Consider the following 27,731-nt stretch of genomic DNA (forward strand, 5'->3'; position numbering starts at 1 on the left):
TATCTTACACTTTTTCTTTTTCTTCTTCCTAATTATGTTTCATTTGGATATTATTTTTTTGAATTTCAAACAGTCAAAGTTTAAATAGTTCTAAGTCAAGTTAGAAGAAATTGAAGTAACTGGTGAAGCATCCTTCATGCTGAAAAAGATGTTATCCTACTACCTTATGCACAAGTTAACTTTTCCTGGCTTTCTCTTCTTTTTTGGTATGTTGTGAAGTTAGTTATGAGGATTTATGCAGCTTTAGGTGGCAAACTGCATGCAGTAAAACTAAACGAGGAAATGACCTTCTCTTTTTGGTATTTGGTTGCTAAAGTATGTTTTCATTTTTAAAGTGCTTGATCTTAAAGAGGAGTGTGATAGGTAATAATCGGCATCAGTTTGGTGTTTTCCTTATCTTTATTGAAGTAAGTTATTTGAAAACATGGCTGATTTGTGTGAAGGGAGTGTTTATTTCTCAAATTTTTTGGTGTTATAACTGATGGATCTCTTGTTTGTTGTGCTTGTCATATGGCTGATTATTTTTTTCCTTTGAACACTGAACCAATGGCCTCCGTTCATTTTGCAAAAGGAATAGTGTTGGGGCAATCCTAATATGCAAATTTATGTACGTGTGCATCTGCTATTAAAATTTCTTGCTTTTCAAGAATTAGTGTGAACTTCTTTATCCATCATAGCTGGCATTATATAAAAGATGCATGGAAAGATGTGCAGAATTAACATGTGAGATCATAGCCTAAGCAGCAGCAAGAGCATTTACTCTCCAGATGAGGGAGATCAAGTAGTGACACAATGAAGGTTTGTCAGGGAGGGTGGCTTACGATGGAACGCCTTGATAAATTTTTGGAGCACAATGATACCGCCAACCAATGAGATATATGTTGTGAGTTCTTGTTTTTCATGAATGGTGTTGTAGTATCTGTTTCTGTTATTTGATCCCAACATTAACACTGCTTGTTTGATGTGATTTATATCAGTGCTTTTGTATTTATCTCGTGCTCAGATTAGCAATCACGCAGTGAAGTCGGGAAGAGAGCAGTCCAGTTGACAACAAACGAAGGTATAAACTATTTGCAGTTGGTCACATTTGCATATTTGTTTTCTTCTTCATTTGTATAGTGATTGCTGTATCTTGTATCTGAATTGCCTGAAAACTTTACTTCTTGGCATGAAAGGGGAGAGATCAGCATGGGATCATGTTTCTAGCTTTTGAGGCAAACTCAGAGGAACTTTCCATATCCATATCATTGTTGAAATCGTGACATTTTATGGTGAGAAGAAACTTTTTTGTGTCGGTAAATTACAACGGGCTCTCTTGAGGTTCGTCATAATTATAAATACTTTCTCGCCCTTGAGGTTTGTTATAACTACAAACACCCTCTCATTTTTTGAAAAATTACAAATACCTCCTTGTGATAGCCATCATAAGGGGTATTTGTTAGGATTATTTGTAATTTCAGGGGAATATTTATAAATTTTTTAAAACACGAGTTATTTATAATTATGACAAATTTAAGAAAAACTCATCACAATTTATCCCCTTTTTATTTATTTTCCCCTTTCTTTGTTCAATCGGTCTATTAAAAGCAAGGACAAGCATAGTGGGAGATACTTCTATTATGAAACCAAAAATATAATATATATTGAGAATTTATTTAGGGTGTGGTGGTCAAATTGTACAAGTAACATTTGAAATCACCACACCATACATGTGAGATATATGTTCCAACTTGCAGCCCAAAATCTTTTCCTCACTATTTGTTGAAATGTTAAATGAAGAAACTGAGCGATATGGGTTGGAGTGTCATCAGACGTGTGCTGATATTTATAACATTTTATATGAATTTATTTATTATTTTTAATTATATTGATGTATTAGTCGAATACATATGATAATGTATCGATGAAACTGGTATACATGTAAGGTTTGAATTTGAAACCAGCACACCAAAAATGTGAGATATGTCTTCAAACTTGTACCAAATATTTCTACAACTTGTGGGTCTACTCTCCCACAATTTCCCCTTCTCTTTTCCTCACAATTTGTTGAAATGTTAAATCAAGAACCTTTTGACTTTTGGATGGATAGGATGTAAATAGCTCGTACTTAGTCCATCCATGACCGTTGGATCAAGAATGATCAATGGTTAAAAACACAAGTTCTTGATTATTGCATCTTACGTATTACTTTTTCGGTTTAGGCAGGTTTTGCACGTTGTTCTACCCAAAAACAAAAATTATGAAAACAACAAATTTTATAAGAATTTGATGCCATCTTTTGGAACAAACCAAACAGTGAGTATAGTTTGTTATCAATTTTAAGGGAAAATTGCACTTTTAACCCCCTAGGACATGAAGCATTGCATGTTTCGCCCCAAGTACTTTACGAGATTAATATTTTTAGTCATTGTGGTTGTAGTCCAATACATTAATTCTGTAGAACCAAATCTATTAAGCTTTTGGGACAATATTTGCATTATTTTTTAATTTATGGGACTAAAAATATAATTTTAACATGTAAAATTTTCCTTGCGCTGGAAAATTATAAAGGCCATATTTTTTTGTTTTTTCAGTAAATTAGCTACAAGTTCGTTACAAGCCTTGATAATCAGTATATCACTTATCTGCGTAACAACTAATTACTATTTAAACAGATAAACGGTCACTCATTGATGAGATTCGAACGGGCTTCAATTTCGCTTCATCAGCTTAATAAAGTCTTATTTATCATGTAATTTATGAATACAAAATTCTAATAATAAAAAGATAGATATTTTTCCTTATTAGATTTCACCCATACACTTCACATGTACAAATATTTATTTATTTATTTATTTAATTTTAAAAATATTTTATACATATAACTACAATATAAGTCCCAATTAAAAATCCAATTAGACCTTTGATTGAAGGGCACACACATCCAAAAAGCATATTTCCGTTTCACACTACGAGATTCAAACTTTGTATTTCTTCTTCATTTATTTTTATTTTTTTGAATTAAACATAATTATAAAAAAAATTACAACCAAAAAACTTGTGGTGTGGGCCCAGATGAATTGCGGCCCATTCTTGTTTCCGGCCCACGGAGGGTTGCTTTCTATCACCAGCACGCACCTCAAGGACAGTTGCTACGTGGCGCAATCGTATCGGACGAATTCATTACCGCCACACAGCAGCAGATGCAGACTGGATAAACTCCAAAGCCTTGGATAAGAAAACATGGCTTCATCACATCCTCTATTTTTATATTACCCCTAAAATAAATCATTTATATCTTATTTTATGAAAAAAATTTAGCCCACATAAAATATATTGAATAGTGCCAAAAATTCATTAATTATATCTTGAAATTTGATACCTGAATTGTTAAAAAATCTCCATCGTATAAAAAATTAATATATGGACAATTTTTATAATGAAATTTAATTATATAAACACTTTATGTTTTTTAAAACTTATAAATACATTTCTTGAAATTATAAATCTAAATATTCCCATTTCGTCTATGAAAAAAATTTATACAAATACCCTTTGAGTTAAATTCGATTTATGTAATTTTGCATTTTGCCATTTGTAACTGTTTTTTCATCGAAAAAATTTCACATGCATTGTGCAGTGATATTTAAAGGTTGTGTGATGTGATATTTTTCTCATATGCACAACATGTGATGCTTTTTCACCAGAAAAATCAAGAAAAAATGGTCATATATAGCAAATTGCAAAAATTTCACAAAGTTGAGATGGTAAGTTGACACAAATAAAAAATTTAGATGCCAAAGTGTACAAACGGGTACAGTTCATATGGCAAAATATAATTTACCCTTATTTATATTACTTTTTAACTATTGTTTCTATTTTTTTAAAAAAAATTCAATCCTATTTTGTTTGTGCTAACTAAGTCAATTATTAATAAAGCAAATGAATATTAAATATTCCACAGTCTCATCAAGAAGGATTTTGACCAATACGATGACATGTTACTGCAACATGAGTCTGGTAAAAGTCAAAATTTTAACTCGTTTAGAACAAACACAGATCAAAATATACGGAAAAAAACAACATAAGTTATTTAATGTTGCTCTTTAAGAAAGATATTATTTACGACAATAAATGACTAAAAAAATATCTGCATTTGCATTAAACTCGCCTCCAAAATCGATCTATATATATATTATATTTATTTTTGTATTATCAGATATGTTTATTTGACAAAATTCAAAATGATATTTTATGAAATTTCCGATCGAAATATTTATGATACGACATTCGTGATTTTATTTTTCGAATTACTGAATATTATCAGGTTTGCGTAGATGGATTGTGAGACACAAAAAATTCGAATATATTATGTGATAATAATAAAAGAAGAGCCACATATAATAAGATAATGATATAATTTTTATTTAGGAAATTAAATGATTTGGACTTTATTGTAAGAAAAAAATGAAATATATTTATTTTTGTTGTAAGGATAATATTTTTTCCTTTGGTTTAAATGTTTTGTTATATAAATTGGGTGTCTGTGTGTGTTTGTATAGAGAGAGGTATATAGAATTGCGAGCCGAAGAACAAGAGAGCCCCACCACCACAATTTAAAAACTCGGGAGCTGATCTCCACACGTTCCTCGTGCTCCTTGGCGAACAAATTGGATTCTTGACAAGGGAAGTGAGAACTCTGCCTGAGCTCTATCCATGGATCCGTACAAGGTACTGTTTTTGGTTTTGGATTTGGTTTTCATTGATTTTGGATTGATGGTGCTGGAGGTTATTCGCTTGGTTGTATGATTGCTAGTGTGTGGTCAAATTCGTGATTGTTTGGTGTTTTGGATGATGTTTTTTAATGGTTAGTGTATTGATTTTAGCTTGGAGGTGATGCGTACTGTACAACTTCTTCTTCTTCTTTTTGGTGTGTGTCTGTGTGTTTGATTTTCTGTTTTCCGTGGAATATTGATGTTGATGGTTTGGTTCTGGCGCAGTACCGTCCGTCTAGTGCTTTCAATTCACCTTTTATGACTACGAATTCTGGAGCTCCGGTTTGGAACAATAACAACTCGTTGACCGTCGGAAGTAGAGGTACTTCTTCTTTCGCTTGTGTTTCTCCTTTTTAGTGGAATTCAGATTCATTAATCATTGTGATTGGTTTGGTATTTTGGTTGGTAGATAGTGGAACTTTTCACTTGGTGGGTCCTTTTTTATTGATTCTGTGTCTGATGGTCAATGATGCAAGGAGTCGATGATTGTTTTGTCTTGCGGGGTCATTTTGAATGTTAATTTCCTACACAGTTGAAAGTGTTTTGGGGGTCCGCTTGGACAAGATTTGGATGTCCCAACTTTATGATAAGATGTTGGCCACAATCAGTTGCTTTCCACTTTTTCTTTTGGAATTGATTCAGAAGTTGTGATTCGCCCTGCCGATTGTTTGACTGCAACAATAGAGAATTGGGTGATGGATAAGTGAATAGTTGCATGATTTTTGCTAGGTGTTTCTGTTCTTGTGATTATGACGAAAATTCACTGTTTTTTTCTCTTTGAGATTTGTCCTTGATTTGTTGATAGTATAGTTTGTTTATTTCAGCTTTGTTTAGCTCTTAGGTTTTTCTTAATGCTTGTTGATATTATCCTTAACTTATGTTCATATGTGTAAGGCAAGATATCCGTTGAGCATAATGAATTCTTCAAGAGGGAATATTGATGAATTTGCTTAATGTGCATAGACTCTAGTTATGTGTATACTTTTTCATCGAAATGGTGTGGTATAGTATGATTACACTGTTCTCATCAATTTTGTATGCAGCTCGCTTTTTTCGTTCTTAATGTATAGAAGTCCTCTTTTATGGCCTTGAGTTGAATGGGTCATCAAACTTTGGGTACTGATGCAAAATAATCTTCTATTTGACAGGTCCGATCCTCCTTGAAGATTACCATTTGGTGGAGAAACTTGCTAATTTCGATCGTGAGAGGATCCCAGAACGTGTTGTCCATGCCAGAGGTGCAAGTGCCAAGGGTTTTTTTGAGGTCACTCATGATATTTCCCACCTTAGTTGTGCTGATTTCCTTCGAGCTCCAGGAGTTCAAACACCAGTTATTGTTCGATTCTCCACTGTCATCCATGAGCGCGGTAGCCCTGAAACTCTCAGGGATCCCAGGGGATTTGCAGTGAAATTTTACACAAGAGAGGTAAAAAAGTTGATGTTCCATTTTATTTGTGCTAAATCTCTTTTGCATATATGAACCAGAAAATCCTTTATCTCCTTGATTGCATGAATTTTATCGTTAAAAAAGATGGATTTTTTTACTTTCAATTCATTTATTATTTTCCTCTTTCAAAAATTTATCAGAATGGAATGCTTATTTAAAAGATCAAGTGGCAAAAGATGTTCGACATTATGACGTGATATTACTTAACTGATGTTGGTTACTTCCCTTCACTGTTGCAGGGAAACTTTGATTTGGTGGGAAACAACTTCCCTGTCTTTTTTATTCGTGATGGAATGAAATTTCCTGATATGGTTCATGCATTGAAACCCAATCCAAAGTCCCACATTCAAGAGAACTGGAGAATCATGGATTTCTTCTCCCACCATCCTGAGAGTTTGAATATGTTCACATTCCTCTTTGATGATATCGGTGTTCCACAAGATTACAGGCACATGGATGGCTCCGGTGTTAACACCTATACTCTAATCAACAAGGCTGGGAAAGCACATTATGTGAAGTTCCATTGGAAGCCTACTTGTGGAGTGAAGTCTCTGTTGGAGGATGAAGCTATTAAGGTTGGAGGAGCTAATCACAGCCATGCCACCCAGGATCTCTATGATTCAATTGCAGCAGGGAACTATCCAGAGTGGAAGCTCTTTATTCAGATTATAGATCCCGACCATGAGGACAGATTTGACTTCGACCCACTTGATGTGACCAAGACTTGGCCTGAGGACATCTTGCCCCTGCAGCCCGTCGGTCGCATGGTGTTGAATAAGAATATTGATAACTTCTTTGCAGAGAATGAACAGCTTGCTTTTTGCCCTGCTATTATCGTCCCTGGAATTTACTATTCTGATGACAAGCTTCTGCAAACTCGGATATTTTCTTATGCCGATACTCAAAGGCACCGTCTTGGGCCAAATTATCTCCAGCTTCCTGCTAATGCTCCCAAATGTGCCCATCACAACAATCATCATGAAGGTTTCATGAACTTCATGCACAGGGATGAAGAGGTATTTTACTGCTGCTTCTTAAGATTATGTCTTTCCAGCATCTTAAGTCTGATGTTTTAATCTGATGTTCTGGATCTTTCCAGGTGAACTACTTCCCTTCAAGGTATGATCCCACTCGTCATTCCGAGATGTACCCCATTCCTCCAGTGGTGTTGTCAGGGAAGCGTGAAAAGGTATATAGTTTCAATTGGCTTGTTTCTACCACCTGATATAATGTTTCTTTATATGAGTTAAATTTGATATTGCACTATAAGGAGTTGACGGGAAAGTCATGGATTGTTTCGGTCTTCGGTTTAGAATTTATTTGAGTTCATCAAGGTGGAATCATAAGGCCTTTCCCAAATCATCGGCAGTTAGTCTGTTCTCCTGTGAGCCTCAGTCCTTGGGCAAATTATATATATATATATATATATACAGATATATATGTAAGTAATTTCACTGATTTAATCCTCTGCCTCTGAACACTCAACTAAAAAAATATCTTCTGTATTTGTTTCTATGGAACCGAAGAAACTATCGAGATGGTGAACCTGGTAAATAACTCAAACACTAAATGAAGAAAAATAATTTATGATTCTCATCTAATAGAAAATAGAGATGGGAAAAGTGAGGTGATACGGATGTTATATTTTGGTGCAAATTGGATTAGATAAGATTCTGCATAGGGCATTTTAGCAAGTTGAAGCAGTTATTTTGGGATCAGGGAGTAGCTTGCCGTCAAGTTAGTTTGTTGAAACAAAGGGCTTATCTGCCTGCTTGTTTGGAGTTAAATCATATACTGGAGATTTTTATGAAAAAGCTAACAGTCGAATCACTGAACCCTTATAATCTAGTCCTGAAATGCAATATCAACAAAGTCTGCATCTTTTTGGTTAAGAGTGACATGCTGAACGTTTCATGCGATATGTTCTAACAATTTGTTGATCTATGCAGCGCTGCATCGAGAAGGAGAACAACTTTAAGCAACCTGGTGAGAGATACCGTTCCTGGGCACCAGACAGGTAAGCCACATCCTACCCACATTAAAATTGATAATTGTTGGCTTTTTGAGAGTACATTAGAGTTTAATTTTTCTTCATCTCATCTCTTCTTCAGGCAAGAGAGATTTATCCGCCGATGGGTCGAGGCTCTGTCTGATCCCCGTCTTACCCATGAAATCCGCAGTATCTGGATTTCATACTGGTCTCAGGTCACATTTCTTCTTCTTCTTCTCTTCCTTTTTCTCTTAATAAATATTGATGCCCATATTCGAGCGAAGACTCGTATTTACTTGTGTTAACCTCAATTTGTACAGGCTGACAAGTCTCTTGGTCAGAAACTTGCTTCTCGTCTCAATGTGAGGCCAACAATGTGAAGATGAATGAGGAGAGATGATCTTGTTTTGGGTTGTGGGATTAAGAACAGTGCAGAGGATTTGGTGCTTGGAACTATACACTCAGTTATAGTCGTTTGATTACATTGTTCCATTATGTAAGAAGTCGAACTTGTGTTTGTTGTGTCATCATTAACCAAGACAATAATATCCTAATCTTAATAAATGAAGATTCTGCATCCTGGTACTGCAGTTTCAACGGCGTTATTATCGTTGGGTTGTGTTTGGAAGAACTGTATTTGGAGCTAAAGATTTCAAACGACTCCAATTAATATTAGGTGGAGTTTCAGAACCTTTAGTTCTCAAATCTTTCAATCCAAACGCAACCTCAATGATATTCTTAAGGGTGGCACCTTTCGTTCTGTTGTTGTTGTACTCGTTTTTGAATAATTACCCATTTTTATTTAGCTTAATGAAATTATTAATCATAAAATAAAATGTTGTTTCTGGAAGGCTATATTATTATTGATATGGAATGGTTAAGGCAACATTCTTGTCCTAATAGATTAAATTTACTAGAGAGAATAAAATGAGCCTCTTGTCTCGGGACGAAAAGCCTATTTAGGAATATTTATTAGGTCAGGTCGAGTCGAATCAAATTAAAATTTTATTAAATAAAAAACTTAGTATATGGAATGTGGAACTAAGTTGACCTGTTCGATTCTTGATAATTGCTAAATCATATGTGTTAGGTGGTCGATGTTTGGAATCTTTTTGCTGCAGATATACAAAGAAATATTTAACAGTTAATTATTATCTATATTAAAAGTACTCATTAAGCACTGTACCTTTTTTTTAATAAAGAAAATTGAGTTAACATAGTTACCACTTTTGACCTTTAATTTCTACATCTGGAAAAAAAAAAATTAGAGGGATTTTTAAAATGTTGAACATAAAAAGTGTCGAAATTTTTTCTAATTTTATTTTCACTTATCCATCAGGCTGTTTTTATTTTCATAATTCTAAAGTATTTGGAGCTAATTTTATTTTAGTTTCACTTATTTGTCAAACAAAATTAAGAATAAAGTTATATATATATATATATACTTAAAAAATATACAATTGATAAAATCAAAAGGGCAGATGAATTAATAAAAAGTATATAATTAATATATATATATATATATATGGTAGTAACAAATATGTGGTAATTATATATATGTAAAAATTTATTTTTAATTTGGTTTGATAAACAAGTGAAACTAAAATAAAACAAGCCCTAGGTATTAGGATTACAATAATGAAAAGAGCTCAATGGACAAGTGAAATTAGAATTCGACAAAGTCTCGACAAAGGGTGATTTGGTATTTTAGCAATTTTTTTATTTTTATTTTTATTTTTTGTCAGAAAGCAATATTTGTAATGATAATTGTTGTAGTGGATACTTTAGGAATAGTAATTATATTTAATCCAAAGAACTTTTAATAAGTAATTTAAAAAAAATAGTAAGAATAATTAACACATAAAGATATGTATACAAAAGTGAATATAAAAACAAATAAATATAATATTTCGATATTTGAAATGGTTCGGTAATTCAATGACAAAGATTGAAATCAATACGAATAATAAATTTTTGAAAAAAAAAATAATAATAATTGAGTTTGGTGTTGATTGATTTATCGAAATGTGAACATCTTTATGTGTATCTAAATGAGAACATCTATATGAGTGTGTATGAGTATGTTGTGCATGTATTTGGGCGTTGGTTCTCATTTTGGACTAGACAACTATGCTGAATACTTGAGATATGTTTACTTTATTGATCGACAAAGAAACCATTTCCTATTCGACCAATCGCTACGGCCATAGACTTAGAGAGTCTAAACCATCTCAAAGCGCATAGGAAATATATCCATTATATACTGATAGGGGACAGATTCTATCTTGAAATTCACCATTCTCACTACATACTCCGGCTACACTAGACAAGGCTTATAACAACCACATTGAAAACGCAGTCATTTCTCCCCAGATTCAAGATATAGCCATCATATGCATGCGACTGTCATGATTTCTCAAGTCCAAAGACTAATCATGTATTATTGGAGTCGGAAATTCAAGTCATACCGACCAAGCCTCTAGGGATTTCATATGATGATTCCCGCTAGTCAGTTCAATCAGTTAATAACTTTGTCAATTAATCCACTAAAATTGCATAGACATCACATGTCTATCGCCGATGAAACATGACACTCATCCAATGAATGCAATACTTAGTGCAAGTCTCTATAGGACTCTTGATGCCCAGTCTCGAAATCTTCGACTTGGAATGTTTCAGACCAACCCTCAAAAGTTAGTTAGGTAGTTGCCATCCAATGCGCAACCCAACTAAATGGGTTAGTCAATTGGTTTGTGGGCATTTTTTGTGACGTTAAAACACAACAAACACATAGTGCCACAGATGAATGCTTACTACATTCATCAAACTAATATCACATTCATAAGGATTGCTAAATGGTTTCCAAAACCTCCAATTCAATTGATTTTCTGGTCACCTATTCTAATAATTTTGTTCTATTTCTTTTTACAACACAAAAGCAATATCAACATTTTCATGATATGTTAAGACGATTTAACAAAACTGCCCCTGTAGCACCCCTATGACGCTACATTTAATCACTGTTAATTATCATACTCTTTCCTTAATTACAATCCCTCTTATAAAATATTCTCATTTATCGTTATAATAAATAAACACCTTATGGGATAATAGGCATTATCAAAATACAAACCCGACAAAACACTGGTATATCCAATAATCTCATAGCCAGAACTCCTGACTTCAGATGTCAGGGCCCACCTATTCACAATAATGGCACGTCTCAAAATCTAATATGACCAGTCAGTGTAACCTATCTCCTGAAAAGTACGTGGCAAGGAGTGAGTTGCCTACTCAGTAAGTGGAGTCAATCAATCCATATATATATATATATATATAATCATACGTCGCAAGTCAAACATAATACAATCATATCAACCAACCAATATTCGTCGAATAATACCAGCAGATATAAGAAATAACATATGCTCATACTAATATATCAGCCTCCGACATAATAGTGACAGTTTCGTTTATTTCCTTAGGGCCCTACTTAAGTGCATCACTCAAAGGCCTTGCCGGCTATCGTCATTATCTCAATCACAATATTTTTTTTTCTTTTTTTTTTTTTTGATATCACACAACACATATGATATGTCACATCATCTCCATTGATCAATGATAGCACACAACTTGTTCTTAATCATATTATCATAAACCATTGCAGTATGCCCCCTTCCAGTTAGGCAAGCCATCTTTTATTCCAATTCACAACAACATCATTAACTTCATCATTCAATTCTATTTGATAATTCTCATCATTAACTTTCCCATTCGGTTTCACTCACCAATCAATTATACAACCACATAATTATTTATCTCACGTCCGTACAATACAACCACATATAAACATAATAACAATTTCATCAATATCAAAGTAACCCAACAAATAGTCCACAATCAAACATATAAACAATCAATATACTATATCCAAATATATAAATATAAATCCTTTTCAAAATACCCATTACATCCTACCTAATTTTTTAATTAATATAATTTACTCCCAAATTTTATAATAAGTTCCAATTTACTCTATTCAAATTTTAATATATTCTAATATCAACCTATAATTTATTATAATAAAATTTAAATTTTCTTAATAGTTATCAATTAATTTCTCAATCATGTATAAAATCTTACGGACGTCACATCCCTCCACAAAACTCTACCAACACTAAGCTATATTTAGATTGAAAACATGGCAGCAATATGTTTTTTACAGCACAAACAACATCGACAGCCGTAATAAATACAATCAGCCACATGAATTTAATGAAAATTCTGATTATCTAACAGCAAGAACTCTTTTCAAATTTACTTATAATTATGCCATTAGCCATTCTGCCATACTCGTATTACATATATTAAACAAATTGTGGGGGTGCCCTTTTGCAAATAAACAAATTTAATGAACTCAAAATTTAAATTCTAACAACATGTGTGGGGGTTGTGGTCCTGTACTAAATTGATTATTATACTACACTATATATGAATGATAAAGGGAAGAATTTTGCAAGGGCATCTTGAGGTTGAGGGGCAGTGTGCCTCTGCACAAATTCCTGTTTCTCTTGTCCTCTACTGTCATTATAGAAGACCAAAACTCTCTTTTTCAGAGGCCTGTTTATTATTACAACATTGTGTTTCTATACTAAAAAACTTACTTGTCCTTTTTTGGAGTTATTACAACATTATATGTTCTTTGACCATGTTTGAATACTATGTATGAACTCAAATATATTATTAGTAGTAAATTATTCCTTTATCCATTTTTATATGCATATGCTTGTGTATACGGGCAGTAATGGGCTCTTTTTTTCTTTTCGCATCTTCGCTGATTTTATTAAGAAGTGGCAGAATCACGAGTATGCTATCTTTTTCTTGATACGACGTACAATAATAGCTTCTCCAATAGCAATGGTATGCAGATGTGGCTGTCTAAAATACAAATTTGTTATAATAACGATACGTGGACTTAATAACTCAACATAAATCAGCTGATACAACACAACATGTGACTGTCTACTAGAGTTTAAGGGCGAAATTTAAATTTTTCGACCAACATGTATGATACTGCTATCTGAAAACCAGCCAAAAAAAAGAGTCTTACAAATTAAAAAATTGTTTGATTTGCATGTACGTATATTAAAAGGATTAAATTTATGTTATATTAAGTATTTTGTGAATTTGATATACTTAAAAGTTGAAGTACGTGTCAATTATATAACGATTCGATCTGTTGTGCATTTATAAAAGTGATCACATAGGTTTATTGACTAAATCAAGAAAAGTAAAAAGAGAAAAGAGAAGAAAGTAGAGGCAAATGTGTGTACGCTCCATGCAATATTTCAAAATCAAATCATCATTTTAGCTTTTAATAAGATGACAACTTTTTTATGTAGTTTTTACTTTTGTATACAATTTGTGGGGTTTTTTGCTACTACACTATAAAGGTTGTATAGAAATTTATCAAATGCAAAAAAAGTGAATTTTCAAAGAAATTATAAATTTATCATAAATTTGGATTTTTTAAAAAAAAGAAATTATATGTATATGCAATGCAAAATCTTGTCAAAATATTTGCATAATCACATGAATTATGGCCCTATGAGTTGGAACCATCCCACACATTCTTGCACAAAATACCCATAATTGGAAATGTTTCAAGAAATTAGGGAATTATGTTATACCTTTTATGTTATATAAGGAAAGATAATAAATTTTGGTTGCTAGATGAAAATACATTCTTGCTTTTAGCATTTTTCTCCCTATTATATAATATTTTTATTTATAATTTAAAATACGACAGACAACACTTCTGTTATTTATTAAAAATAATTTCCGAATTACAGTAAGTTAACAAACATGGCGCCATGTACGATGTTATGATGAACCGCATATATACGGCCTAAACAAAATTTTTTAAATTGCGTTGTAATTAACGAAGATAATTATCATCGTTTACGGACTTTTAGATTATGAAAATAACAAAAGAAAAATAAAAGCCTAGAGGGTATTAATTGTTGTTTATTTTGTTCTGATTTGGTATTAAATCAAATAGAGGGCATTGATTATTATCTAATTATTTAGTATTAGGAAGAGAAAATGAAGAATTAATTGAAAACCTGACAATTAATAACAAAGAATACTTATAAATAAATAAATTTAATGAGATTTTGTTTTACTATTTTTTTTTTTTTTTTTTGAAAAGGAGCACATGGGGTGGGGAGGGGTGGGTAGCACAACAGCAAAAGCAAAGATGATAATATAACCGTTGGCCCAAACAAGGAACAAGCGCGACCTTTCATCCAACGGCCGTAATTTACTAGCCGTTGTTTTCAAATATATGAAAAGAGAAATAAAAAAAAAGAAGTATGGTGCAGACATATATCCGCTGTTTACGTTCTCCCCATATCTCCCCCATTGACCCTTCTGGAATTCAATCGAACAACACTCAAGAAACACACAGAGCAGATTTGACGCACAACACACACTGAGGGAGAGAAAGAAGGGGACTTTTTTCATCTGTGAATACTCCATTGATTGATTTGATGATGGGGTTTTCTTTATAGTCTCTCTCTTTCTGTCTTTCTTTCTTTTGGGATCCTGTTGAAGAGTGCAAGACTGGATTAATAGAGATTTTCGTGGATTTTTCTTGATTTGGAGGTTGCCCCTTTTTCATTTTTTATTCTTCATATGTTCTTTGTTCTTCATTATGATTTTATGATCTGGGGTTCTGTTGTTCATCAGCCTTGAATCTTGATTGTGTGAATCTTATTTAAAACTTTCCCTTTCCCCCCAATAAGTTTATCTTGTGGTTTTTGATTTCTTTTTATGGGCTTATGATTAAATCCTTTCTCTTCCAGCAGCTGTGTTTGTAAAGATAATCAAGATGGGATCAGATGAGAATTTTCCAGGTGTGATCAGGCCTTCAAACATTCAAGGTAGTTTGAAATTTCAAATTTATAGCTAAAAGATCAGTCCTTGTTTGATTCTTGTTTGGGGTCCTTTTTTCTCAGGTTTTCAAAGTGTTTGAATCTTTAATTGTTATGCCATAGAACCTAAGTATGAAAACAATCATTAATGTGTATTGGTAGGTGGATTGATGCCTGGAGGTGGAAAATTTACAGCAGGAGTTGCTAATAATAGGAGGGCTTTGAGTACTATCAACAGGAATATTGTAGGAGCTCCACCCTACCCTTGTGCTGTTCATAAAAGAGGGGTCTTGACAGAGTATGAAAATTTTATTAACCCTAACATTTCATAATTATTCAGCAAATCTTGTTCATGTCAACAACAACTTTTCAGTCCCATGTTGATTGATTTAAATCTTGACCAGGAAAAACGCTGCTGCTAACAAGAATCCCGTTATTCCGGTTCATCGCCCTGTCACTAGGTTTGTTGATTGTTCATCCATATGTTCTTGCAGTATTTTTGCTCCTAAACCTTTATCCCATGTTCCTTTATGAGAAATCTTAAGAGTTTATGGATAATTTGAAAATATGGACTTGATTTGATCAAACAATTTCTGCAAGAACAGGTTTTGGACTTCATAAAAAATGTTATGTTTACACTCTTGATGCTTATTCAGGAAATTTGCTGCACAATTGGCTGGAAAAGGGCAGCAGCCATCAATTGAGGTACATGATTCTTGCAAGAATAAGAAAAAAGAACAGTCTTTTTTTATGCATCAGATTTGTGTTGGGATTTTGTTGTGCCTAAGATCATTGAATTATGTGTTATTCCAGGAAGTCAGGCCATCAGCTCAACCAGTATTGAGTACAAATGAGAACCCCGACTGCATTATTATCTTTGCAGATGACTACAAGAAAGCGGATGACCATGACGTGCCGATGTTTGTGCAACATACAGAAGCTATGCTTGAAGAAATTGATAAAATGGTATCCATTTCTGCTTATCTTGGTGTCGACAAATATATCGAATGCAATTCTTTATTTTGTGAACTGATTTGTAGGATGCAGAAATGGAAATGGAAGACATCGACCACGATGAGCCAGTATTGGACATAGACAGTTGTGATAAGAAAAATCCACTTGCAGTTACTGAGTACATAGATGATATATATACTTATTACAAGAAAACTGAGGTGAAATTCTCTCTCTTTAATAGCTTGAGAACTTTTTAGATTTCGGGTTTTCTTCCCATTTAATTACATTCTCAATGCGTAAAGCTTTTACTCGGATTGTTGCCTAACGTGATAAATCCATTCTATCCATCTTCTTGACCATGTAAATTTGATTGTAACAGAGCTTGAGCTGTGTCCCACCAAACTATATGGCACAGCAATTTGACATTAATGAAAGAATGAGAGGTATTCTTATTGACTGGCTGATTGAGGTAAAAACTGAATCTTGCATACGAGCGTGCTACTTCTTGTGCAATATTTAAGCAAAGAATTATGTGGATCTCATTGATGTTGTTAAATGTTGTATGTGTAGGTGCATTACAAGTTCGAACTGATGGATGAGACATTATATTTAACTGTCAATCTCATAGATCGATTTTTAGCAGTCCAATCAGTTGTGAGAAAGAAATTACAGCTAGTCGGGGTGACAGCTATGCTTCTTGCGTGCAAGTATGAAGAAGTTTCTGTTCCCGTTGTTGAGGACCTTATATTGATCTCTGACAGAGCTTACAGCAGAAAAGAAGTGCTCGACATGGTAGTTTATCGCTCGATAATCTATAAATGAATGTAACAGTAGATTCTGTCCAGAGATTTAACTCTTTTTTTCTTGTCTTGTAGGAGAAACTGATGGTCAACACCTTACAATTCAATCTTTCCCTGCCAACTCCGTACGTGTTCATGAGGCGATTCTTGAAAGCTGCTCAATCCGACAAAAGGGTTCGTAGAAACTTAGTTTCATGTGACTGAATACACAACTTATGATGCTCAGGTACTTTACTCACTAGGAAACTTCTCTCTGTAAACCTTGACCAGCTGGAGCTGTTGTCCTACTTCATAATCGAACTCTGCCTCATTGAGTATGGGATGCTCCGGTTCCCACCTTCCTTGTTAGCAGCCGCTGCAATCTTTACAGCTCAATGTACTATCAGCGGATGTAAGCAGTGGAGCAAGACGTGCGAGAGACACACAAATTACACTCAAGACGAGCTCATGTGAGTGACTTTTTCTACCGTATATCTCAAGAAAAATTTGAAGGAAACATGCAATAAATTTGTATGGATGAATTGTTCTGCAGGGAATGTGCAAAAATCATGGCAAGTTTTCATCAGAAGGCAGGAAGCGGGAAGCTCACCGGTGTGCACAAGAAGTACAGTACTTCCAAATACGGCTATGCTGCTAAGGAGAAACCGGCTGTTTTCCTTATCGATGCTTTGATCTAACAAACTGCATTCGGGGTTGGGGGGGGCTGGATGATTATTGAGCAACACAAGTTGCCCCTTGGGGGGTTTACTCAGACTCGTTCTCGAGATTTCTTAGTGTTTTTCTTTTTTTTTTTTCTTTTCCTGATGAATATATGTAATTTTCTTCAAGAAAGTTTCAGTTTTTTTTCTTGTTCGATAAAGGTGTATGTATGTCTTGTGCTAGATTTTTGGTGTGCCTATCTCTCTCCCTTCTGTGCAGATTTTCATATTGGACACATAAACAGCACATATATATATAATAAGGATTTGTAATTGGAAATCCTACATTTCCTCCTACACACAAATTTCTTCATATTTCTCCATTGATGCGAGAGAGAGAGAGAGAGAGAGAGGGGGACTCGCACTTCCTATCGACTAACATTCTCATCATCATAATATATCATAATGTAAGTTGAGTGAGCAGTTTCAATAACATTTGCACTTATAATTTTATAGTGTTGGACTTATGGAAAAGAACACACCCTCACCCAACCTCTATACTAATAATAATAAATGTCTTGTGCTCCAAAAAAGGATTATTTAAAAATAGAAAACCCAATAGAGTTGACGTCCAAAAATCATAAAAATAAATATATATATTTCCGTTGCCGGGACTCGAACCCGGGTCTCTCGGGTGAGAGCCGAGTATCCTAACCCATAAACAGCATATATATATAATAAGGATTTGTAATTGGAAATCCTACATTTCCTCCTACACACAAATTTCTTCATATTTCTCCATTGATGCGAGAGAGAGAGAGAGAGAGAGAGGGGGACTCGCACTTCCTATCGACTAACATTCTCATCATCATAATATATCATAATGTAAGTTGAGTGAGCAGTTTCAATAACATTTGCACTTATAATTTTATAGTGTTGGACTTATGGAAAAGAACACACCCTCACCCAACCTCTATACTAATAATAATAAATGTCTTGTGCTCCAAAAAAGGATTATTTAAAAATAGAAAACCCAATAGAGTTGACGTCCAAAAATCATAAAAATAAATATATATATTTCCGTTGCCGGGACTCGAACCCGGGTCTCTCGGGTGAGAGCCGAGTATCCTAACCATCTAGACTACAACGGAGTTGTTTCATGATTCTCTAAGATGCAAACAACTTTAAACACAAAACATCCAGTATTTCCTTTTCAGAGGATTTTATGTTAAATTTTTATTAGTTCAGTCGTTGGATTTCATCATCTGGAATTCCCAAAGAAGCCTTCCATATGCAGATAGTCAGTCATTGTCATTACTAGTTTGCACATAAAATAACAGTAAGGTGAAACACAAAAACGTATAAATCTTGATATTAATTGATTATACCATACTACTTAAATTCAAGGTGACACTATTTCAAGTTAATTACAACAATCATCCGAACGGTCCAGTGATTAAAAGGAGGCTGTGGAGCATTATATACACCAGCGCAGTAGGAATAGCAACTGCTATTTGATGACAAGTTGGGATGAAATTCTCACGATGCAGAATATGATCACTCATCTGGCTCATCGTCGTTGTCGTCCTCCACAACTCCAATTTCTGGTACTAACATCTGAATTGGCTCATCCGCATCTGCAGAACGAGATTCTTCATGAGAACTACTGTTATTCTGTTGAGCTTCTTTCACTGCACCTGCCTCGTTTTTGCTCTCTTGTGAGTCCTCTTCGACTCGATAATAGACCTTCATAAAGAAGTAAAACATGTTAGGGATAACATTTAGTGAAAGAAAATGCAAGAACAAAGGGGTAAGCAATAAAAGAAATGCAATATCTCGAGGTTGTTCGGTTATCAAGGAAAACAATGAGGAAAGGAGCATGGAGGAGATAAATGTGTTGGAGAAGGAGAGAACCCAAATAGGCTTTTCTCTAATTTTTCTCGTCTTTTTTATGATGAAAATGACTTCCCTAGTTATATACTATATTTTCTATCAAATTTTCATTTTCTTAGTATCTTCCTTAGCAACCTAACAATCGAATTTGTTTTCACCCCATTTTCTTTTCTTTTCCTCGCCAAAATACTTAAAAAATAGGGCGTAAGGGACTCATCATCCACAGGAAGTGAGTTATACAAGATTTCAAGTTCGATTGTCATAGTTGGAATAGGAGAGAGGTTATTTCCCTAGACTACTGATACAACGTTCTAATGTGTCAGCAAACTTGAACTTCAAATTTGAGTTTTAACTGAGAATATGGCAAGCACAGAGAGAGTAGATGAAGTTCATAATCATCAACATGTCTATCAGTTTTATTACCATGAATGCTTTCAGCCATAAGCAAAACATGATACTGATGTTTTATCTTCACCCCAATCAACTAAGGTACCACCGGTTTTGAGTATTACTAATTCCATATTCTGTGTTGTAAAGTTGTGAAAGAGCATATAAATGTGTGCTTCAGCACTCATTCTGAAAGCAATCACACATATATCAGACAAATGAAACCTTTACAGTTGAAGAGAAACATCACCAGTTCGTGGTGAAGGATGTGAAATTATAAAACTGGAACTATGTCAACTGTATACTGGGATCAATAAATTATGTGTGCTGACCCGAAACACTTCAGACTGTGTATTCTGGCAATTTTCTCATAAACGACCATAGATGACTAAAGGTATCATAAGGCATGAGACTATGTAAAAAGGGGCCAAAGTTTAAAGCATACCACACATGTACGGAGAGGAGAAAGCACTTTGAAGGAGTTGGGACGGTTATTAAAATTGGTTTCAGGAACACCAGGTACTCCTTCGGGGGTTGTGAAATGGTCCACATCATGGCCCACCTGTCAAGAAATTCGTTGGTGTCATTAAAATATGGCAAATCAAAGAGATATTTTTGCAGAAAAGTTAATCTAATGTCACCAAGCCAATAAGCTCTAAAGTAGACCATCAACTGGAATGGGGAAGACAGGAAATTGTTAGCTCACCTAGGACCAATCAATCAGCCTTGAACCTGTATAGCTTAAGTAAGGTCATACTTTTCTAATGCCTAGGCACATTTAGATGTGTTTGGAAAAAGTAAAAGCAGGGTTCAGGAAGAAAGAAAACTTAGATACATTTTGGCATCTTTTCAATTATGAAAACTCCATAGAGTTAGATAAAATGAGAGCTTTTCTACTTCTTCTATAAGTCCCCTCACCAATCAAGTCTTAGAAACATAAAAGCTTCTTGTTCACCAGGGTAAAGCCTGTACGAAGGAGGGGGTTCATTTGATTAAAGCAAAAGGGTCCTTACTCTTCCATGTCCACCAAATTCCCAAGCATCACTGTCCAAAGCAACTCTATATTTTCCTGGCAAGTCACATCCAACTTTATACCTGTACATGAGGTAGTGATAAATTTATTAAGAAAAACTTAACTCACAATAAAAACTCAAGCTATACTTTTCAGCAAAATTCACACATAAATCTTAAAAAGGCACGAAACAACTTAATTGCTTCATGAGAAATGTACCCTTCATATGTATTTTCTGAATGGAAGTTAAACACAAATACTAAATCTCCACGCTCGAAAACAATGACCTGCAATAAACATCAACCCAAGCTTAACATTAACTTGGTGATTACTATTTCAAAAATCACATGACCGCACAAGTCATCTTAGAGAAAATTGATTATATGTATCAGATAGAAATATTAATATAACGAGGGACCGGAACATCAAAATCATGTGCATCACATTATAGAAGGCCTTTCTACGCCGGAAGTTTAAGTAACAGGCAAAAGCTCTGATATTCTCTCTAAAAGATACTTTTACCTTGTTATCTTCATCCATACAGCTCACAACCTGTTTTGCTGATGCAAGGAACTCAAATTTTTCATCAAGCAAATTCATGGCTTTGTTGAAAGCATTCAGAAACTGCATTTACAATCACAAGTGAGATAATGTTGGATTGAAATGCATACTTGGAACAGATAAGTAAAATTTAATTTCAGAGAGAAACATATATTGTACAATGTCAAAAATGTGTGTCAAAGCTACAGAGGGATAGAGGTTTTCTTTTTTCTTTTCTCTTGTGTACAAGGTATTGTTTGTGATTCATGATAGATGGTGTCAACTAAATAAAGGTTGCGGAACATAGCCAACATAATGTGCAGGAAAAGATTAAATTCTTCCATAGATAACATTTCAATTTATTGCACAATTTCAGAAGTTGGAAAATCAAATCAAATGCAGGTATTGAATTAATCAGAGTTAATTGCAGCAATAAATTGCTCAGGATAGTTTAAGCAAGATTTTCTCTAGAAATTAAACTTCGGGTGGCAGAAACTGTATCTGACACATTTAATATCACTGAAGACGAACCTTGAATCTTAAATGATCTGTATCTACGAGGTCCCACTGGCGTCTGCACTTATCATAACTCCAACCATTTCCTTGCCTAGGGAAGTCAATCCAGTCTGGATGGCCAAACTACAAGAAATGTTTATATCAAAATTCAGTTCCGTTAGAAGAGTGGAAAAGAAGTACCTTTAACTGTTAAAGTTAGAAAGTAAATCTCAGCAGAAGCTCCAAATTCAAGCAATTTATTCCCATTACTATGCATCTTCTACAAGTCTCAGTTTTAGGGTCTGCTTACCTCATTTCCCATGAAATTAAGGTAGCCCTCTCCTCCCAATGCCATTGTCAAGAAATGAATCATCTGCGGAAAAGATTTAGCAATTTTAGCATGTAATCAGGAAGACCGAGCAAAGGCCATGATCTATAATATATAATGAACACAAAAGGTTTTAAAATACCTTGTGAAGTGCTATTCCTCGCTCAATTACTGGAGAAGCCTCGGTCAAACAGGACATACCAGAATACATTTCTTTATCCATCAGCAAAAAAGCAATTGTTTTGTCACCCACGATAGCCTACTCATTACAAGATCGGAGAAAAATATAAGGAATAGTAATAGCTGGAAGAGATAAAAATTTGATATTAAAGATTTGACACATCTCCTCTAGATGAGAATGGTGACATTATTCAGTGCCTTACATTTTCGAGAAATTAAATTAAGCAAAGAGAGATAATTAAGAAAACTCTGAGCATATCTAGCATGGTTATTAAAAATTTAAAAAGTGGTAGACCTATATAAGATGAGGTAAATTAAAAGGGTTTAAAGATTTTTGTTAAGCAATTGTCATAATGAAGTATAAGTAGAGAGCAGGCATGGTGAGTTGATGTTTATAATACCTGATCATGGCTCTCAGCATAAGCTACACACTTTTCAGTGTATCGTCTATTTGTCAAACTCCAAGTTATTTCATTCATTGACCATTCTTCATCCTTCTTGTTCTTCAAGTAGTCAATCCACTTGTCAGGAATGGCCATGGCCAGCCGGTAGTCAAAACCAATCCCACCCTCTGGAACAGGTCGGCCAAGTCCAGGCATGCCAGAAACATCTTCAGCAATCACAGTAGCATCAGGTAAGATACTGTGTATTAGATTGTTGGCCAACATCAAATAAACCACAGCATCAACATCTGTGGCCTCACTGAAGTACTCGTTATAGTTCCCAGTGAATGCCATGTTTATTCCATGATGATGATACAACATTGAGGTTACACCATCAAATCGAAATCCATCAAACTTAAACTCATCTAGCCACCACCTCAGATTGGATAGAAGGAATCGAAGAACTTCCCAATTTGCATAGTTGAATATTCTGCTATCCCACAGTTTATGATAGCCTCGATCCCCAGTGTGAAAGTAAGAATCTTGAGAGCTTTGCCCAACATCGAAACCATTAAGTCCATCAGTGATGTTGTTACTTGCATGGCTGTGAACAACATCCATCAATACTTGAAGACCTAAGCTATGTGCCTTGTCAATCAAATATTTAAGGTCTTCCGGCGTCCCAGATCGACTGCTCACTGCAAAAAAGTTTGTCACATGATATCCAAATGATCCATAGTAGGAATGCTCCATCACAGCCATCAGCTGGACTGTATTGTAATTGTTTGCTCGAACGCGAGGCAAAACATCATCTGCAAATTCCCTGTATGTATTGACACGGGGTTCTAAACTGCTCATTCCAACATGGGCTTCATATATTCGCGGTGCCTTAGGTTTTGGAGGACGAGGGTGTTTGAACTGGTACCTGCAAGGCTATTGAATGAGAGATTGTTTAATGATGTCTAATTATGTTTATAGGACATGATTAAATTAATACAACATTTTCCCCCATTCAAGTTTTCCTACTTACTCGGAAACTTCTTTGCATGAGATGATAAAAACACTTTTTTCCCAAGGAAAGTTTTATGGACCATGTGGAAGGACCTATGAGTTAAATAACTGAAAAAGCTAAAGCCGGATATGTTTGATTTGAATCTTTCTATTCTGATGGCTTTCGAAACATCTTTCTGGTTTCAATGTTTATACTTTAGTGGCTGTTGAAATACCTTTCTGAAGGTGGTGGGTCCCAGTACACGCCATCATAAGGTGCAGCGAATCTTGTAGGATCCTGAGTTGCATACTTTATCCAGGCAGGGATGCGGTCAACCCAGACTCCGTTGCTATGTTTAAATCTGAACTTGACTCTTGAATTATGCGGAATGGCTGGATTCCCATTGATATCAGGAATTCTGATACTCCATACACCAAATTGATTTTTCTGCATCTTGTGTCCACAACCATTCCACCCATTAAAATCACCAATAACTTCAGCTTCCCTGAGTTAGAAACAAGTTAAATGTTAGGCAACCACCTGACATGAGACAATAAGCCACAAAAGTTGAGAAAATGCATTTCGTAGCATAAGGTAAAAGTGAAAGAATTAGAAAATATAAACATAAACTGAACTCTTATATCCATGAGCTCAATAGACTCACTGTGCAGCTGGGACCCATTCACGGTATACAATGCCACCTTCTTCCCGATTAAATCCAAATTTCAGATAACCTGAATGCAAAGGTAAGAATTGAACATAAAGTCATCTTAAACAGTGAAAAATCTAGCTTCTAAGATCCTTTGGTGTCATAAAGTTGTTGTTGGTTTAACAGAAGAATTAAATAATCCAGCAGCCTCATAGAATAACTTAACTGGCAGAAACAGTGACAATGAGAGAGAATCTGAATTTTTTAACTGCACTTTAAAATTCAGAACACAAAGATGACAGCACCTTGCCATTTTTGTTTCATCATTACCTTGTGCAAATTCCTCAAGGCTTGTCTCATTTTCTTCAATGAGCTTTTTTTGATCTACGTATCTCTTTATTCTGTATCTGAAATGATCTTTATAAGCCTCCAAGCCTGGATCTAAGCTAAAGAGGCCAATGTTTTCAACGTCTTCCTCCATATTTGCTATTGTAGAATGTTCATTGGTCAAAACCGCTGAGACAGATGGACTGCACACCTGGTGGAATATGCACAAAGGTTTCTGTTTCATTCTCAAGATATAGCGAAACAAACTTCAGGGGCAAAGAAGGACTCTGTTGTATCTGTATATTTAACTAGGCGTACCATCCTAAATAAGAGCACCGTTTTCAATAAATTCATGCCTGAAAAGTGTCTTAAGACTTGTTTCTATCCTTTCCATGGCTTGATTGAGGATAGTCAATTAATCAGAAAGAAACAAGGAAAGATCAGTAAGAGATAAATCCTTTTTCAGCTTTTCGATGTACCTCACCAGCACACAAGGTTTTAGAGTCCAACTCCAAAATATATGTGGTTTTTGTAAACTTCAGCACTAGAAGTACAAAGATCAGATACCATAACATACCTTTTCTTGTGCTGTATTACTTAATGGTGAAATCACTCTTCTACTTGCTAGCAATTTTCGAGAGCTAACAACGAGTGCAGATTGTTGCTTTCTGATGCACCTACCACTAATTGAGGCCTGCCAAACAAATCTCAGAATACGTTTGAAGGACAAAACTTAAACTTTTATTATAAATATCACAATTTGCTTCCGGATATCTCAATGCAAAAAATAATTAGAAAAGAAAGAGGTTCTCTCTTGTTTGGAAACCACAAGCTTGAATACGTCTAGAGGAACATATTGAATTATATATTTGCAACGAGATTAGCATTAGCAAGTTGCAGAGAGAAAAAGGCACAACACAGAATTTTTCTCCCAACATTCCATATTACTTGTTGCCATTGAATATTTTCTGATATATTCTTTTGTTTTCATTTTCCTTTTGTTTTCTTTATACCTTTTTCACCTTAGACAGCACACCGCACCGTAGCTGCTTTGGATAGTAAGTTCGCACTACAAAATTCTAAAAGAACAAAAGCATATATAGTGAAGCATAATAAAGATGTACAAGTCAAAAAGTTTTACAGCATATACTTCATACTAAAAAAGAACTGATAACTGATGAGCTCCTTCAACTATGACATTGAAGCAGTTACACAGAAAAAAGATGTCCCCAACTATATATCACATGCAGCTCTGCAAAGAAGCTTATTTGTTGTTAATCATCATTCTTCAGCAAAAACTATCAACTTAATGTCACACAGAGTCTATCAGCGTCGAATCAAAGAGTAATTTGATAACTTTTAACATACTACGATTGCCTAATTTTAGAATATTACAACTGCAGATTAACTTTACCAACAGCAAACTATCTCAACAATCAATCCATGGTTTCAGCTTCATTGCAACTCATAGTTGTTCGCTTGACGAGCTCTCCTCTGGCATTTTCAGAAATTTTCCAGAAAACAGGAATTGTTTCATAAAATAGTTATAAACGAAAAAAAAAAAAAAAGAAATCAACAGAAAACTCTGCAGATCACCAGTAACATTAAGGTCCAGGAAAAATTATATCAGATAAAAAAAAAAAGGAATAATTCAACAATCAAACGCAAATGAAATTCTAAAAAATGAATTACCGGTGAGGAGTCTTCGCTCAATATCAAAGATGAAGACCAAAGAGCAGGCGTAGAGAGAACACTGCACGAACTGTACATATTCTCAGTGTTCAGTTAACGAACAAACTGTAGAGAGAGGGATTGCTCGAACCGGCCAAGTCCTCACATGACATGGCATTTCCTCGACTTAAATTATACAAGGTGGGGTTGTGAAAATGCCAGAGAGATTACATTAGTTCCAGAGCAAAAATATCCTGTTTTACGTATTTACCCTTGTAAGTTGGCCTGGGACTATTTCTGGGTGAATTTTCACTTTACCCCTTCAACTACATGCATACCACACTTTGACCCTTTAAATTATGAAAATGTACATCTTGCCCCATTCACTTAGGGAAGTAAAGTTTGTATCACCCTTTTTGCTAGATATTTCGAAATTATTGAAACTTTAATTGTTGATTTTGAATTTAATAATATAAAGAAATTAAATTTAAATGAAACAAACTATGATTTATAGTAGAAAATTTTATGCATAATTTTAAAAAAAAATTTAATTTAATAAAATTAATTATTTCCTGTCTGTATACATAATTGTTAATTAATAGAAATCTTAAAGTTGGCGAGCTCGGACGAGTTTTCAGAAAGTAATCTTGAGTCCGCTATTGAAAAATTTGATTTATTTTTCATATTTGGGGAAATTCAACCCTTAGCTTGAGGATTTTCGAGATTTTTCTTAAAATAAGATTATTTATTAAATATTAAATATTGCTTGAGTATTTCAACTAAGTTCATTTTGTAATTGGTTTAATTTAAATTAATTGTCTAATATTATTAATATATACTAATATGAAGAAAAAAAATTCATCTATATTCACAAACGGCGGTAATTGACACCACCTGACTAGTTTTTAAATATAACAATTATATCTCTAATTAGATTAATTTCAATCTTATTGTTTCGATAATATCTTGAATTATTTTTTAATTTATTTCTTTTTTTTGTTGAAATGCAATTTATTAGTCTATATATTTTATTGTTATTTAGAATATATTTTAACACATGAAAAATTATTTATTATATGCACACAGAGACGGCATGCAACGACTTCTAGTTTAGAAAACATAAAGTTTCGATATCTTATCTTTCGTATTTTAAAAAGATGAGTCTAATTGAAAATAAAATTATTATTTTTTTCATCGGAGGAGACAAAGCGATATTGTTGTAGTTTTGAGGGGACAAAATATTAAATGTATAAAATTGAAGGGCATAAATGCAAAACATAATTTATCTTTAAGTGCTCATATGTAAATAGTGAAAACTTTATTGGGTAGCATTATCTCCCAACTAAAAGCGCAGATG

General features: G+C 34.2%; 3 protein-coding genes, 1 long non-coding RNA gene and 1 other non-coding gene across 9 annotated transcripts; 3 read left to right on the top strand and 2 right to left on the bottom strand.

The window, feature by feature from the left end:
* On the top strand, nucleotides 7–1,968 carry LOC105178681. Of its 2 annotated transcripts, none has more exons than XR_002286629.1 (3): nucleotides 7–883; nucleotides 978–1,060; nucleotides 1,176–1,968. It is a non-coding gene; the product is annotated as an uncharacterized LOC105178681 (long non-coding RNA). The 2 variants fall into 2 exon arrangements; XR_849158.2 differs by having other exon boundaries at nucleotides 1,004–1,060.
* LOC105178686 (catalase isozyme 1) lies at nucleotides 4,561–8,643 on the top strand. Its single transcript, NM_001304397.1, has 8 exons — nucleotides 4,561–4,710; nucleotides 4,980–5,076; nucleotides 5,903–6,180; nucleotides 6,441–7,217; nucleotides 7,301–7,390; nucleotides 8,151–8,218; nucleotides 8,313–8,406; nucleotides 8,512–8,643. Exons 1-8 carry the CDS (start codon nucleotides 4,696–4,698, stop codon nucleotides 8,569–8,571), a joined length of 1,479 nt encoding a protein of 492 aa, NP_001291326.1. The 5' UTR covers nucleotides 4,561–4,695; the 3' UTR covers nucleotides 8,572–8,643.
* On the top strand, nucleotides 14,551–17,776 carry LOC105178707 (G2/mitotic-specific cyclin-2). 2 transcript variants are annotated; one of them, XM_011102239.2, is made up of 12 exons: nucleotides 14,551–14,857; nucleotides 15,058–15,135; nucleotides 15,289–15,424; nucleotides 15,531–15,587; nucleotides 15,783–15,831; nucleotides 15,940–16,092; nucleotides 16,167–16,298; nucleotides 16,460–16,549; nucleotides 16,651–16,872; nucleotides 16,956–17,054; nucleotides 17,151–17,329; nucleotides 17,413–17,776. In XM_011102239.2, the coding sequence occupies exons 2-12, from the start codon at nucleotides 15,084–15,086 to the stop codon at nucleotides 17,555–17,557; spliced, it is 1,314 nt and encodes a 437-aa protein (XP_011100541.1). In that variant the 5' UTR covers nucleotides 14,551–14,857; nucleotides 15,058–15,083; the 3' UTR covers nucleotides 17,558–17,776. The 2 variants fall into 2 exon arrangements, with proteins under 2 accessions (XP_011100541.1, XP_011100545.1); XM_011102243.2 differs by having other exon boundaries at nucleotides 15,061–15,135.
* On the bottom strand, nucleotides 18,597–18,669 carry TRNAE-CUC. Its single transcript has one exon. It is a non-coding gene; the product is annotated as a tRNA-Glu (tRNA).
* LOC105178693 (1,4-alpha-glucan-branching enzyme) lies at nucleotides 18,879–26,551 on the bottom strand. Of its 3 annotated transcripts, XM_011102233.2 has the most exons (15): nucleotides 26,396–26,532; nucleotides 26,118–26,197; nucleotides 25,281–25,397; nucleotides 24,707–24,914; nucleotides 24,392–24,461; nucleotides 23,963–24,232; nucleotides 22,755–23,661; nucleotides 22,316–22,432; nucleotides 22,156–22,218; nucleotides 21,882–21,989; nucleotides 21,333–21,434; nucleotides 21,030–21,097; nucleotides 20,812–20,893; nucleotides 20,244–20,360; nucleotides 18,879–19,264 (listed from the first exon to the last, which is right to left on the bottom strand). In XM_011102233.2, the coding sequence occupies exons 4-15, from the start codon at nucleotides 24,855–24,857 to the stop codon at nucleotides 19,076–19,078; spliced, it is 2,244 nt and encodes a 747-aa protein (XP_011100535.1). In that variant the 5' UTR covers nucleotides 24,858–24,914; nucleotides 25,281–25,397; nucleotides 26,118–26,197; nucleotides 26,396–26,532; the 3' UTR covers nucleotides 18,879–19,075. The 3 variants fall into 3 exon arrangements, with proteins under 3 accessions (XP_011100535.1, XP_011100526.1, XP_011100531.1); XM_011102224.2 differs by lacking the exon at nucleotides 26,118–26,197 and having other exon boundaries at nucleotides 26,396–26,551; XM_011102229.2 differs by lacking the exons at nucleotides 25,281–25,397; nucleotides 26,118–26,197 and having other exon boundaries at nucleotides 26,396–26,548.

Source organism: Sesamum indicum, linkage group LG2 (genome assembly GCF_000512975.1).
Source record: "Sesamum indicum cultivar Zhongzhi No. 13 linkage group LG2, S_indicum_v1.0, whole genome shotgun sequence".
Classification (NCBI taxonomy): domain Eukaryota; kingdom Viridiplantae; phylum Streptophyta; class Magnoliopsida; order Lamiales; family Pedaliaceae; genus Sesamum; species Sesamum indicum.